The sequence below is a fragment of the Dromaius novaehollandiae genome, chromosome 1, assembly GCF_036370855.1.
Source record: "Dromaius novaehollandiae isolate bDroNov1 chromosome 1, bDroNov1.hap1, whole genome shotgun sequence".
In the NCBI taxonomy this organism is placed as follows: domain Eukaryota; kingdom Metazoa; phylum Chordata; class Aves; order Casuariiformes; family Dromaiidae; genus Dromaius; species Dromaius novaehollandiae.
In genome coordinates this window covers 102639940-102654664 of record NC_088098.1, presented here as the reverse complement: position 1 = coordinate 102654664, position 14725 = coordinate 102639940, and the positions used below count along the sequence as shown (strand labels likewise).

The window sequence follows — 14725 nt, the reverse complement described above, 5'->3', positions numbered from 1 at the left end:
AGCCTGCAGAAGGCCTTGTGATAGACTCCTGCCCTCTGTTACGTGTGTGCAGCCCTGAAAACCCTGAGCAGTTTGTGCTCTGTATGCTGTAGCGGGATGGACTGATGCTTTGAGTCACTGCTACGGTTTGGCAACCTTGAAGGAGGGGCTGGGCCATTTAGGCAACAAACAGTTCAAGTCATTTCAGAGCCAGAACCATATGCATCATCTGCTATAGTCAAAGGTGGTTCTCCGAGGATATAGGATTGTGGAAACGCTTCCTACCGGAGCTGCTAGGTAAGTTTTCCTGCCAGTTGTACTCAGAGCATGCAGACACTTTATCAAAGTCACAACAGGGTGGTCTTTACTCTGACTCTGAGTAACTGCCCTCAGAAAGGCACTCTGAAAGCCCTGTAGCATCAGGCATCACCAACATTGCAGTTAGACAGGTAGCTAGAAGCTACAGTTAGAGCATGAAGATAAATGAGGGAAACCATTGCTGGATGTGTTGCCTACCTGGTAAACACCATCATTGCCTTTGCCTCGCCGCCTCTGCTGCATTGGGAAAGAAAAATGAGCGTATGTTAAGGAGTGCTTTTCTCATTATGCAAAAAGAAAGAAAAACATGACTTTCCCCATCCTGTACTGAGGGTCAGCAGCTGTGCTCAGCCTGGACACCTCCCCGGGCAGGAGAGAAGGCTTGCTGCCAAGCACCTTCTAGCCTTCCAGTCTGGAACAGCCCAGACATGCTGCTTGTCAGCATTTACTGCAAGCGCTGTGGAAGGAGAAAATAGGGAGGATTAGAAAGAAAAGGGGAATTATTTCAGTTTTATACCATGCTTTCTTAGCATTCTGTTACAATGCTGCTATTTGATTTGCTGTATGTATGGAGATTTGGCAGTGTTTCTATAGGCACCTCTTGTTTTATGAACTTAAGGTACACCTGGAAGAAACAATCTGTCTTTTTTGATGTCAGCTAGTGTCTGAGCAACTCTGCCCTCTATTGGACAGACATGGATAATTACTTAAATTCTCTAGCATGCATTTTGTAAACCCTCCAGAATTTCAAAGGAATTGCAGATAAGTCAGTCTGGGGAAAAAGTCACCCAGAATTCAGTAAAACAGATACTAGACAGACTTGGTACAGGTAGATCACACAAACAAGGTCATTCAGACCAGCCAGGCACAGGGAAAAGCCCTGTCTTGAACCTGCCGGCCATTCCCAGGGGTAGGGGAGCTGGCAAAGGAAGCAGCCCCGTTGTGCTCCAGAAAGCAATTTACAGGTGAAAACCAGGTACTGGCAGAACTTAGAGCCACCTGCATGAAGAGCAATACTTCAAGCATACGGCTGGTCATAACTGCCCCAATGCAGGAGAGCACTGGTTGTGGTGAGGGTGTTTCATGCACATTATAAATGGCAAAAAGTAGTGCCTGCTACAGTTAAAATTGCAGTAGTCTGTTAAATGATTGCATCATCCTCTATCTAGAATGAGACAAGTGCATTTTTTTCCCCAATAATACAAACATTCATAAACAAAATTACAGAGAGACCTTATAAATTGAGCTTGAATATGGCAAATAGGCTTTAGAATAATAAAAAGGGGGGAATTAAATGACAGAGTTGCTTAAGCATTTTCCAGCATGAAACTTTGTTTTGAAATGCCCTTTTGTCACTCTTCAGAGAGAAATGAAAGGTTAAAAATATGACATTTTGCCCCAAAATAGAACCTGTGTAGGTCACAGTAATTTTTCATTTTGCCAAAAACAATGATGTCCAAAGATGGTTTTGTTTCAACACAAGCTTCCCTCCCCTGATTGTTTGTGCACAGAAATAAAACCATCCCTTTTTTTGCTACTGTTCCTTTTTAAATTTGAAAATGGATTTTAGGAAAGGGGAGTGTTTCCCCCATTACTTTTCTGAAGACAAACTCAAGCTCATAGAGAGAAACCCTCCATTTCCAAATTGCCTTGACAAAACTGCTCAACTAATATGAGTGGCTGGGCAGTCATAAACATTGCAGCCCTTGAAATCGGACATTTCCTTCAGATATTGCCCAACCACCTGATATCCTCTGCCTCTGTGGTAGGGGTAACTGCTAGGATTTTTCTGTCCAAAAGTTGAAATGTTGACATGACTCAATCTGCTCAAGGACACTGCTGATGTGCAGGCTGTGTTTATAACACTGATGGGACAAGCCTTACTGTCCAATCTCCACTTTGTTTTATGGCTAGTATAACTCTTAATGCTACATTTTTTATTTACTGCTACATCTAACACACCAGTTACTACTGGAAACAGGTAACTACTCTCAGCTGTTTGTGGGTGCTGTGTAGCACCAGGGCTTTCCTGTGCAAGACAGCTACGGGCAGTACTGGGCTGCTGGTCTGTAAGGGAATGGGAATAAAGAATTTTTCATCCCAGGCTTTCACCAGGAAGGAAGATAGCACTCACCTCTCCCTTCTTTCCAATTTCACTGTACGCCTCGCCCATCTTGTCCTTCTGCAGTGACTGCAAGCAGAGAGGGGGAGAGAGCCAAAATGTTAATAAAAAAGCCCCTGGGGCAATTCTACCACGCTCCTGTGTTTCTGGGGCTTCCTTGCCTCAACCTAACCCCCTTCAAAACTTTGTCCTCCTTCTCGGGGATAGGTCAGCAGTGGATCTTGACTGATGTACATTAAAATATATGCATGTCATGCATGGACAAAACTACTTTATCAACATCACCTCATTGCCAAATATTTAAATAGCTGTAACTCTACCCTCAACAGGAATTGCTCACAAAACCAATTCACTTTTCTAGCTCGTCACCACATACTACCCCACCACAACTCTCCAAAGAAAATCTTTAAGCAGTATTAATTCAGGAGACAAAACTGAACATGCAGCTCAGGGAAATCCATAACACTGCAGGGTGAAGGTTAAGAAAGAGGAGTTCTTCCTTTCTCCATCCAGGGAAATGGTTTCCAAACTCTTAGGAGCTGGTACAACAGGACCTTCTGATCCAGTAAGGATAAAGGCCAGTCTTGGAAACACACTCATTTCTTCTTATTTAGTACTGAACACCCAGAAAGACCTTAAGTGAGGCACAAGTATTAGCATTCACATATCTATCCGCTGGAGTACAGACCATCAAATTTAGCTAGAGTTGAATTAATTCAAAACAAGATGCTCCTCAGCTGCCGTTCTTAGAAGCACTGGTATTTAGCCTTTGTCAAACAGCAGCCAGATAGGCTGCAGCACAAGCCCTTAAAATACAGTGTCATCATTCACATGGGACAAAGGTGGGGATGCTCCCTCATGGCTAATACAAAACAGGTATGTTGAGCCAAATTCTTTTCCCCATCTGCCCCAAGCAGTCAATGTTTTCTCCTATTACTGAGCCATAGTCAGAAATTATCTAGCAAAAAAAAAAAAAAAAACACCCAAAAAAACCAAACAAAAAAATAAAACAAAAATCATATTTGAAAGAAACTGTTAAGTTTGAACCAAAACCAAAATTGGGTGGTGGTGGGGAGTCCTCTATGAATTAGAAACTCCTATTTCCAGCCAGCCCCCCCCCAACTCTTTGCATCGCCCTCCAGCTCGCTCTACTCACAGTGTAGACGGTGTCCTGAGGGGTCTTTCTTCTCTGCTGCAAAACAAAGGCAGAAGGTTGCCCACACGCAGCACTATCAGCATCTTCTCTCCTCCACTATGCCTGTGCATTAGTGCTAAGGCCCAGCTACAGCTCTATGAATATGCCCATTACAGCCCATGTTGCCCCCACCCATGAGGCTCTGTTAAGACAGCTTGCTCTCTGGAAAATTAATTCAATTTTAATAAATGGTAAAACTTAGCCCTTCTCCTCTCAAGCTCTACAGCTGTCATCTGCAGGCAAGCCCTAAACACCTAGGCAGCAGGTTTGCCCTCTCTCTTTCTTTGAAACTGTTCAGCTCTGCAGCAGGAGCAGTTGTTTTGGCTGCTCCTTTACTCTGTTGGCATTTGTTTGGCGGCATCGCACGCAGAGCGCACTAGTGAAACACCCCTCCCGCCTCGCCTGCTCCGCATCCGCCCGCAGCTGGGTGTCACTTCCTATTCTGAGTGGCTGCAAGTTCTCAGCAGCAGGATTGCGGGGGGGGGGGGGGCAAAGATCAAAGCAGGGAGGGGTTTTACTCTTGTCCCTGCCACACTATCAATCAATCAATCAGCTTTGTGACTTACTATACAGATTTTGCTGTTCCCTCTAGCGGAGGGTGCTTAGCAAATGCGTGCTGAACGCCTGCAGGTCTAAATAGCAGTTAGACAAAAGAAGAAAAGAACCAGATTAAAAGAAAAAAAAAATGGTGCACGTGTGGGAGGAAGTTACCTGATGTCTCCCACCCATCTCAGGGTCTGCACCTCTCTTTGCCCCCAGAACATCATATTCATCTCTGTGCCCACGAGACAGTTTCTGAAATGAAAAAGCAAGAAGCAGTGATGGACATTACAGTCATGAGAAAACAAATCTTGACTTAGTACAAGAAAAGAAAGGGAATCCAGTTTGGTGTCCAAAGTCATGAGTGCTCTGAGGCGGAAACTATTTTTTTTTACCCCCGATGCTATTGCCAGCAAAAATGTCTATGACTAAGCACTGCAACAACAAAGAGTGGTCTGTGCTGTGCAAAACTTCAAGCCATTGCCTCAAGACCTTAAGTAGAAATGAGCCTAGCAGGAAGAGCAACACTGACTTTTATTCTTTGTCTGCCAAGGGTGGTTGAAGATCAACACGCTTGATTTTTCTTGCAGAACAGCTGGTCTAAATTTGTATTAAGTGAATGCAGAAAGTTTATGCCCAATTCATTTCTTATCTGGGACCAGTTACCCTGGAAGAAGGCAAAGGTGTGATGTCAGGTCAGACTAATGCACGGGACAGGGTGGGTACATCAGGAAATTATGTTCACATTTCCAGACACATACAAAGAGTGTTCAATGCTATTCAAAAGCTGACATTTTTAAAATGAAAAAAAAATGCTTTTCATACATTAAGTGGTAAAACAATGGAACTCATTATCACAGGATGTGGCTATGGTCAAGAGCTTGAGAGTAAAGAAAACATCAAAAGAAGACCAGACATATCAAAAGAGCCTAGAATTTAATGCTACCATGAATGAGCAATTTAGCTAGAAAAGACAGACAGGCTCTTGTCTCTGTCTCCTTTCACTGTCTGAAGACCTGTTTGATGCTGGCTACAGCCAGGGTGCAGTGGACAAGGTTGGCCTCCAGTGCAATCTCATACAGCAGCTGTCATGCGGTAGGGACAACAAGAATGGCGAGGGCCAGAGATTTCAGGGCTGTATGACTCAGGCTCCACGAACCTGGTGATACAAGGGCTACGGTTCCCCCAAAGTCAGTAATGCAGAATTCCTAGACATTTACCTTTCCTACAACCCGCATCGAATAAATCAGAAAAATAGGTACTTGTTGTGCCTGTGGGTCAGCCCTGCTCAGCAGCACAAGCCGCTGCTAGATTATGTTCTTTAAGACCAGTGAGCAGGGAGCTGCATGTCAGCCTGCAGAGGACAGTGCATAAGGAGGGGGAGTGTGCGCATGCCATATATAACAATCTGGCAGCTTTGCACACAGCTCTTGCAAATGCATTATATAATGTACTACACAGAGTCTGGTCTCTGAATCACACTTGAGTCTTTGTATACCTTCATGGTAGCGGATCAAATCAGGCCCCCTACAGTCCACATATCTCTCTGGCATCTAACCAGGTAACAGACCACAGGTTCCCCTTGTCAGGTTTTATTTTGCCTCCTAACAACTGTGCTGCATGCTTTGGGATATTTCTTTCATTAGCTGGGGTCATCCAAAGCTTTTCTGATCCACAGGCAATTCACCACATTTAATTAAGTGTCCCAAAAGGGGTGGCTGGATAGCAGATTTGAAGAAAAAAAAATACAAAGCAAATGAACAAACAAACAAACAAACAAACCAGTAGGTACTTACATTATACACATCATCCTGGACTGGCTGCAGCTGTGGCTCAGGAGCTTGGCTGAGCTGGAAGAGAGAGCGCACCATGAGCACCAAGCAGCAGCAGCACTGATCAGGCCTTTTGTTCCCTCATTTCTGTAGGTCACCCATGGCAGAAACAGGGCACCACAGATGCAGCCAACCCAGGGCACTGCTGGTGCTTTGGGCGATACAAATCATTGCTGCACGGGTACTTCTAGCTACCTGCCTCTCTGCTTGCAGAAGACAAGTTAGTTTACTTGTGCATTACACCGGTTCACAGCTATTCAACACAGCCATTTCTGCCCCCCCCAACCAGATTTTGCAGTCCCCTTTTGTGTGCATCAAAATCACACGTTAAGGAAAGTAGCTCAGTCATGCTATGAACTGCAGCCTGTTCTAAGAAAAACTGGGCATCTGGGGCTGCCACTAACCCAAAGCCCACCTCAGTCCTCCAGAGACAGTAGCACCCACACAGCTCCTGGGTGTTCCCAGTGGCAGTGGGCAAAGAGTAGCTCCTGCCTTGCAGGGCCATAGTGCCACCAGGTAAGTTATTATCAGTGGCAACTAATGCATAGGTGAAGGATTGCCCATCTATAAGCTACTCTTTGGCACTGCTCCTCACACTATTTATGGGGTTTCATTTTTGAGCCAGGCTGTTTCAGGAAGAAAGAAAAAAAAAAAAAAAAAAAAAAGGTACTTTTTAGATCAGTGAGAGCAGCTACTTGAGTGCTAGTCATTTAAAAAAAAAGTGTCAAGCCGTATTCTCAGTATTGCTTTTAACCTTTTTTTTTTTAGTTATTATATATACATTAAAATCAACTTTCTAGCTGGAATTGTATTCATGAAACCTAGAGGGATGAACTTGACTATTTTTTAAAATACCATCTGTGGTAAGTACAAATTATCCACCCTGCCCATTTCCCTGTGGAAGGGCCATTACCATCACTGAACCCTTGGTAGGGCCAGTATTTACCAACCATCCAACCCATGTTTCTCGCAATGGAGCCTAAAGGTCCATATAGGCCATAAATTAAAAAAGCACGGCAAAAGCAAGGTGGTACCCTTGGCTAAAGCGACTACAAACAACGCCTTCAGCCAAAAGGTGAGGTGACAAAAAAGTCACAGCTTGGAAGATGTACAAAAAAGTTCTAGGTTTGTGTCAAAATAGAGTCGTTCCCCCCCCCTCCACCGGAAAACGCCTTGTCAGCCTTTCGGTGCTTTGTCACGGCATTTCTGCTAAAATGTCTCTGCCACTTTCGGCTTGAGAGAATCTAGCTCTCAACTAAACAGCTCCCAACCCAACAGTGTCTGTGTAGGATGGACATGCACACACACGCCTACCTGCTTTGGCAAGGGCATTTTGCCTTGGCTACACGCTGAGCACCAACCCAAGGAGGCGCATGACCACTCAGCAAGGGGCAGCAGCGGCCGTCTCCGTGCACTGTTCAGCTTTGCTGCCAGCAGGGCTGGCAGGTGCCTCCCAGAACAGCCCTGCTCCCGCTAGGCCCAGCATTAACAAATCTGCATTGCCATGTGCGGCCCTTAGGAGCCCTTTGACTCCCTTCTCTTGGGCACATGCTGCTTCTTCCTCCACTGCCCAGCTCCATTAATTCAGCCTCCCAGCATGCTAAACCCAGCTGCTGTAGTTGCTCTGTATTTTAAAGCCACAAAACACCATATCCAGGCCGAAGATACAATAGAAGAGGCAAATGCAGCTTAACAGCTCTCCCAGTGAAGAGCGAGGGCAATGGTCGTCTAACATGGCTCCCACAGACCCAGCCCGCGTAACCGCAGAAATGGCTTTCCTCCTTCGTTCTGCTTCTTCCTCTCAGGCAATAGCCTATCTGCTACATCTGAACTATCACTAGGCTCATTTCGGCAAACAGCTGAGCACACCAGGAGGACAGCGAGCACACTGGGCCCTAAGTGTGAGGGGCGCTGCCGCTGCCTGGGAGCCGGGGCCCGCTGCCAGCAGTGAGCTCCAGCTGAGCAATGGCACCAACTTCTGTCCCTGCAGGAGCCCCCTTCGGACCGAGTGCTGCACTGGGGGGGTGGGGGAGCGCTGCCGGCAAGTTCACGGCTGCTGCTGCAGCTTGCTGCTCCTTCAGGTTCATGTGCCTCCTCAGATATTTTGCCGAGCCCTCCTTAACGATCAGACACTCACCCCTGCAGCACACAAGGTGCACAGCTCCTGCCATCAGCACAGTGTAACTGTGTGTGTGTGTGTGTGTGTGTCCATGCCCGAGTGGTTTTTCTCTCTAGCAGCCTCAAAAAGACCCAGTGCCAGAGCAGCACTGTCATCTGTGGTCAGGATTTACAATGGCAGCAAGAGGGAAGAGAAGAAAAAAAAAAAGCTTCTCCTTTACTATTCCTCAGTTCTGCTCAGTTCCTCAAAACATGCTTATTCCTGAGTTTTGTACTGCCTTTGCAGTCCTGAGAAATGATCCATTTGCAGCGCAGGTTGAGCACCAGCAGCATGGTCCTACCCTATCAGGACTCCTGCTGCTGGTCTCAGCCACGACCAAGTGAGAAGCATGCCTAGATCCCAAGCACAGCCAGCCTTTGTGTCTGTTGCAGAGGCTGAGCAAGGAGATATCTGCACTTCCAAAACACCTTTTGGCCTGAATCTGTTGTTCAGGCTAGGCTGAAAGCACCATTTCAGTGGAGTGCCCTGTGCAGGAGAGAGGGAGACAGCTCCTCTGCTATGATGTGCAGAGCTGTGGGAGCATGTACACGTGCGGAAATGTACGTTCCTCCATCACATCCTGTTATCTTCTGTGGAAGTAGACTAAAACCACTAAATGCCTCCCTAGATGCTGACCAGCTGCTGGATGGTAACAACAGCCCCTCAGTCCCCCCCTCACTCCTCTCCTGTGGAAGCCAGGCCCTTAAGGTTATATCATTCGCACACCCCCACTGCCAAACATGTCCAACTCCTGGAGACATTTTAATACTTCCTCCAAAAGCTTGGCATTTCTCCTTGATTTTCTGCACACAAACTCTCTTCTTTTCATCTCTTTCCAATGACAAAGCAGCAGCAGAAACCAAATCACTGTTGAACAAGCATTTCCCAGCTATTCTAACCAGAATCTCTGACTGTGTCTGTCATTGTGGCATCAAAATACTCTTAGCATTATCAAGAAGAATAGCATATAGTACATATTCTTCTTCTCCATTCCTGAACTCTCGAGAGAACTCCCCCAAATCACTCGGGTTTTCACTGGAAAAGGGAAAGAAAGGGCAACAGAAAGGTCTTATTCTGAGACATGCTTTCTCTCCACCCCCCACCCCCACCCCCCCCCACTTTCTAGCTCAGTTCAACTTGTGTATGTAACAAAAGCCAAATGCACCAGTGTTTGGACAGGCTGACCTTAGCTTTCACAAAAAGTGCTGTCATGATGACTGCGTAAATGAAGAGGAATCCATCCAGCAAGTAGCAGAGTCTTGGGTCTGTCAGTCCAAGAATTGGTACAGCACCTGCACAGAAACATCAGAACATTAACAAACAAGGCTATTTGTATTAACCGAGTGCCTGACAGCATATCTGTGGCAGTGCTGCACTGCACTGCATGAAAAAAGAGTCAGTATGAGGGCAAGTCTGTCCATTTGCAGAGAAGACAGAAATCTGAATGAGACTCTTAGAATAATTTAGGCTGGAAGAGAGTTTTGGAGGTTATCGTCTGGTCCAACCCCCTCTCAGAACAGGGTCCATTAGACCAGGCTATCCAGGACCTCATCTGGTTGAGTTCAGTGTGTCTCCAAGGATGCAGACTCTCACAGCATCCCTGGGCACCCACTCCAGTGTTTGACGTCCCTCAGACAGTGCAGGGCATTTTACCCGGCGCTCCCCATGCTGCAGGGCCCAGGTTGTGCTCCCTGCTCCACACATGCAGTTACTGGAAGAATGCCTGGCCCAGAGCACTTGTAATATGGGAACATCCAGTAGTATCTCCCGCAGGGATTCATTACTGGATCTGGTTAGGTCAGGAATTTTTTCACCAATGTGAAAAACTAAAATGTGCATGTGTGAAAATATATCAGTTTTGACAAAATTTTAGGGAAGAGCTCCTCAGATCCAGGACAAAATTTGCTGTAAAATGTAAAGAAAGACCTATACCACCACAGTCAGCTGAAGACCCAGACTCAAACCTCTACTCTACCTTATTCAGAATAGGAATTTGAAGATACATCTCCCATATCCCAGGACATATACTGAAACCATCAAGCTACAGTGCCTTGTCTATGAGGGGTCTCTGAAGTTCTCAGTTTGAGGATGTTAGAGACTATTCAATATAAGAGGGGAAGTACAGGCAGGACTTTTTACTAACTTTTTACCCCAGACATCAGAAAATATCCATGAAGTGCCCGTGAGAGGCCCTGGTTTAATTTCTGGTTGAGACGAAGGTTTTCAACCTGAATTCTCTGTATAAGAACCTCAATTAGCTGCCTCCTTTTGGATGGATCTATCTGAGAAAAGATTAAAAAAAAAAAAAACCCTTAAAAAAAAAAAAAGTGTTGAAACTCTGCTGAGGAAGAAAACCTGTACTACCACCCTAATTGAAAGCTCAATAAAACTGTTACTCAGAAGAGGCTGGTTTTAATTTCCTAGTCCATGTTTCATGCTGCATTTATATTTTGACTCCATCAACAGGGGCACAGTAGTACTGCTTGTTTAGAGTAGCTACAACTCAAATTGCCCCTGTATCAGTTTGTAAACATCCAATAAGTTAAAAAATTTAGCTGAAAAATCAAAACAGTTTGAGAAACCCAAGCAAACAAAGATACAATATGCAGGTCCAGGATCATCCCTAGAGGAAAGGTTATACTGCATGGTATAAAAATAATAAGTAAATAAATAAATCACTTAAAAGTGAATTGGAAGCAGGCTTTGTGCAAAGCATAGGAGGGAATTCAAAAAGGAAGACAAGAGTGATCAAGAGCCTGTGAAACCCTGCTATGAAGATAAATTGAAAAGACTCGGTATGATTCATCTCCTTGCTAAGGTGAGCAAAGTATGGCAATTCTTATTAACTGCATGTGATGGCGAGTAGTTGCACCACTTGATGCACTACTTGAAGGTGCTCAGTTACTCCAGCGATGAGAGCAGAGAAACTGCATGCTGGGCTTTCTCTCCTAGCCCCCACAGGCCACACTGAAGATTGCATTAGGAGGATTTTGCAGATGATATTCACACAGTACACAGCTGTCCATGTGAGGAAGTCTTCTTTGCAGAAAAAAGTTAATGATGATGGTCTGTAGCACTGTTCAAGTATGTATTTCCACAAGGCATGAGCAAAAATCCAAGCCTGGATACTGGGTGATTTTATTGTAAATTCTAAAATAAGTGATGATACAATCACTTATCCCACCAAGAGGCTAACACAGCCACAAAAAAACCTGTTTCCAATCTGTAGATTTGTTGCTTTTCTGAACTAAGAATTTGTATTGATTTAAAAAAAAAAATCATGTTTTAGAAACAAAGATTTCTAAATCTGACCTGAGATAAAGTAGGATCCTAACGTATTTTCCTTCCTTTTCTCTTATTTCTATGGCTTTTAAAAGAAGGTTCAAAGCACTGTATCTCCACGTCGGCCGTGCTCAACCTTGGCTGACTGTGCAGAGCCACTCAAGTGCCTACACAGTGCTTATCTGGGGCATCCTGGCCTCTGGTACCTCGGGTAATGGATTTAAAGCTCAGTATGGGAAGTTCTGCTAGACATAGTCTGGCTGTGATGGTCCTTGTTAAAAATACGTATTGAAACAGCGACAAAGTCCAATTTTAGAAATAAACAATGAAAATTAATTAGGACCATATCTCTTTTCCTTCCTTAATAGGTCTGATTTCTGTATTTTTTTTAAAAAAAGGACAGTTCAAAGCACTTTATTAATAATGACCTTTGTAACAGCTTCCCAGAATTAGAAAGAGAGAGAGAGAGAGAGAGATGAAATATATAACGTCTGTTTGAACAAAACCCAAAGTAGATACAAAGCATAATGAACAATTAGCCAGTTAAACAGGTAGCGTTCATTCATGTCACCAGGATCAGTTTAGATTTTTAAATCACTAGAGCAGGAGTTGCTGCCTCTTCAGTATTTGCACAAAGAGAAGCCCAAACAAGTCTCTTAACCATCATCAAATTGAAATGCTGCTACCTGTCCCCATCTGTCCTGAGCCGAGGTTTGGTGGACTGCACCAAGGCTTCACTGCTGCAGCAGGTGCACTGAGGAAAAGGTGGCAGGAGCTGTGCAGACCCATGCCTGTAAGACAGCAGTCACCCTCAGCTCCCTCACACAGAGCAAAGCACAAATAACAAGCATTTCACTGATAATTCCCACTTTGTTAACCTTACAGATAACCCAGAGCCTACTGTGAGTTACACAGAGCATCTTTTCAATACCCAGTTACCAGTGTTTTACCAGGTCAAGCTTTAGAAGTCCAGTAATAGACAGTAGAGCTTTAAAGCAAGATGTCTAAACACATCCCAACTAAGGTCAGGTCACCAGCTGGTGGGCAATACAGTTATGCTGCTAAATAAATGATGCCAAGCTTACTGCTTGTATTTGCTTCAGCATTTTCTTCTTTAGGCATCAAAAAGGAGTTGAATTACAAGCCAACATCTAGATATATATACACACAAGGTCTGAGGGATTGGGTCCAAAGTGGCGTATTGTTCAGGAGGGAAGCAAGGTCTGAAGGAATAAGAATTGGGAAGTTCCCACTTAATTCTTGCTCTCTTATTCTTGCTCACTTGCTCATATGGAAGTAGCTGCACTTTTAGACCTCCTATAGTAAAGTCGGGATGTTAGGAAAGCTGGTAAAAAATATGCAGCTTACAGCATAAATAGCACTAGCTAATTTATTTTAGGAGTTCTTACAGGAGAAGTTATAGGAAGTTTTGTACAAGGACCTAAAAAAGGATGCATGAGGATCAGCAAAGCCGGGGAAGATGAGTAGGTAAGAAAGGAGAATGGGTCAGTAAGCGAGGGATTGCTGCATTTTATAACAAGCAGCTTGTCATGCTAAACCCTAGATGTGTGCCACCACATTTGGGGGGCTTTCCCAAGCTGTGCTTATGCCACTGAGAAATTTCTTCCCAGCACCTCTGCCTTCAAAAGACTGTTCCTTCATTCCTCTTCTCTCCTCCTTCTCCTCTCCTCTCTGCTCAGAGCTCTCCCCCAAGCAATGCAGCCTGGCCCTCTGCTACAAGCTTCTTGGCACTTTCTCATCCTGCTGCAGGTCCACGTGCACTGGTGCCAAGGCCCTGGGGTGTGCGCACCCCTGATCCAGCCCTAACTCGTCCCCTCATCTTATTCCATATTGTGCCCCACCAGAGCAGAAGAGCAAGAAATCATTAACAACTCCCTGGAATAACCCCCTGCAGCCTTTTGCTTTTTAAAGTTAAAAAAATAAAACAAAAAGAACTCTCAAAAAAAACCACCTTTTGGTGACAAGCGAGCGAGAAAAACCAATAAGCCAACGCAAACGCTGATAACTGAAGGAGAGGAAGCCCGTGGGCCTGAAAGACAGGCTGTGCCGCAAGAGAAGCGGAGCAGGGCTTGGCGCGCCAGCCCTGTGAGTGCCGCGCTGCAGCATGCTCTGCTCAGTGTGGTTGCGGAGAGCAGTTTCAAACCATTCCGCTCAGGTCCCACAGCTGTGTCACTGAGCACCGGGTTTCCTGTGCAACGTCGCAATCCCGGGGGCTTATCTCCAGTCATCTACTCGCCTGACACACGCACACATGGCTCCCCAGCTCCAGGCAGGGAGACAACCAGAGATGGTGGCTCTCAAAAACAGCTCCAGCCTCATCCATCTCCTCCGAAAGAGGATGCGATTTGCGGACGCTGCTCTCCAAGGGCTGCCAGACCCAGCACAGGCCTGGAAGTCTCAAACAGCACATGCAAGACTCACTCCTTCAGACTCCTCGTCACTGTGGCTCCCTCATAGGCAAGGACCCCAATGCCCGCGCACAGCTCCAGAAGGCTTTCGCATGCTTTGGTGGACGCCGTCCTGCCCTGGCTCCCATATGCAGCCAGTAGCAAAAGCAGGCTGGCCCCGCTGCCAGCCTGCTGCAGCTTAACCTGCCACCGGTCTGCTGGAGCGAGGTGATGAAACAGCACCTGAACTCTTGAAACGTGCCACTGCCTTCTTTTTCTTTTAAATAGGTTTCCCCCGCCAACATTTTTTGTGTATCCAGATCGGGGCTAGACTACAATTCTTGGCGACAGTTGAAGTGCACATTCTGAAGGCCAACCTACTTGTAAACGCAGGTCAAATTTATCCCCCATAAAATTTTCTCTCCCCTACTCCCCTCATTAAGTAATTCATTTAAGGATTTAATTTTTAAAGTTACCAAAATTCAGAAACAAGGTTATAAATTAAGACTTTTATCTTCCCTAAAATTCTGTTTTTCAGTATAGCTCATGAAAATCAATGACAGCATCATATATTTATGTAACTACAGTTTACATATAAAGTTATCTAAAGATAGAAGCTATAGCGCAGTATTATGGCAACCAGCTTCCTAAGCAACTGAGAACTACTATATTTACACACAACAGCAAAGCAGCAAACATTTCTGGAATATCATCATTCTCCATTTCTTCATTAGCATTGATCTGAGAAACTCAAAATTGCTTTATTCTGTTCAATTCAATTGCTACTATTCAAAAAATCCTGATTGTTGCAAGTTTGTTTTTTTCAGACCTCTGGGGACAAATTTTCACAACTACCAAAGTAACTGCCGCTAGATGGTATATCGGACCCCA

At 45.1% G+C, this 14725-nt stretch overlaps 1 protein-coding gene across 2 annotated transcripts in view; it reads right to left on the bottom strand.

The window, feature by feature from the left end:
- CD247 (CD247 molecule) overlaps positions 1-14725 on the bottom strand; it is a 61708-nt gene that overhangs the window by 2787 nt on the left and 44196 nt on the right. For both annotated transcript variants that reach the window (XM_026093281.2, XM_026093282.2), the window contains exons 2-7: positions 9330-9436; positions 5951-6004; positions 4326-4409; positions 3576-3611; positions 2432-2488; positions 496-534 (exon numbers count right to left, since the gene is read on the bottom strand). In XM_026093281.2, coding sequence (XP_025949066.1) covers positions 496-534; positions 2432-2488; positions 3576-3611; positions 4326-4409; positions 5951-6004; positions 9330-9436 — 377 coding nt within the window. The remainder of the gene's footprint in view (positions 1-495; positions 535-2431; positions 2489-3575; positions 3612-4325; positions 4410-5950; positions 6005-9329; positions 9437-14725) is intronic.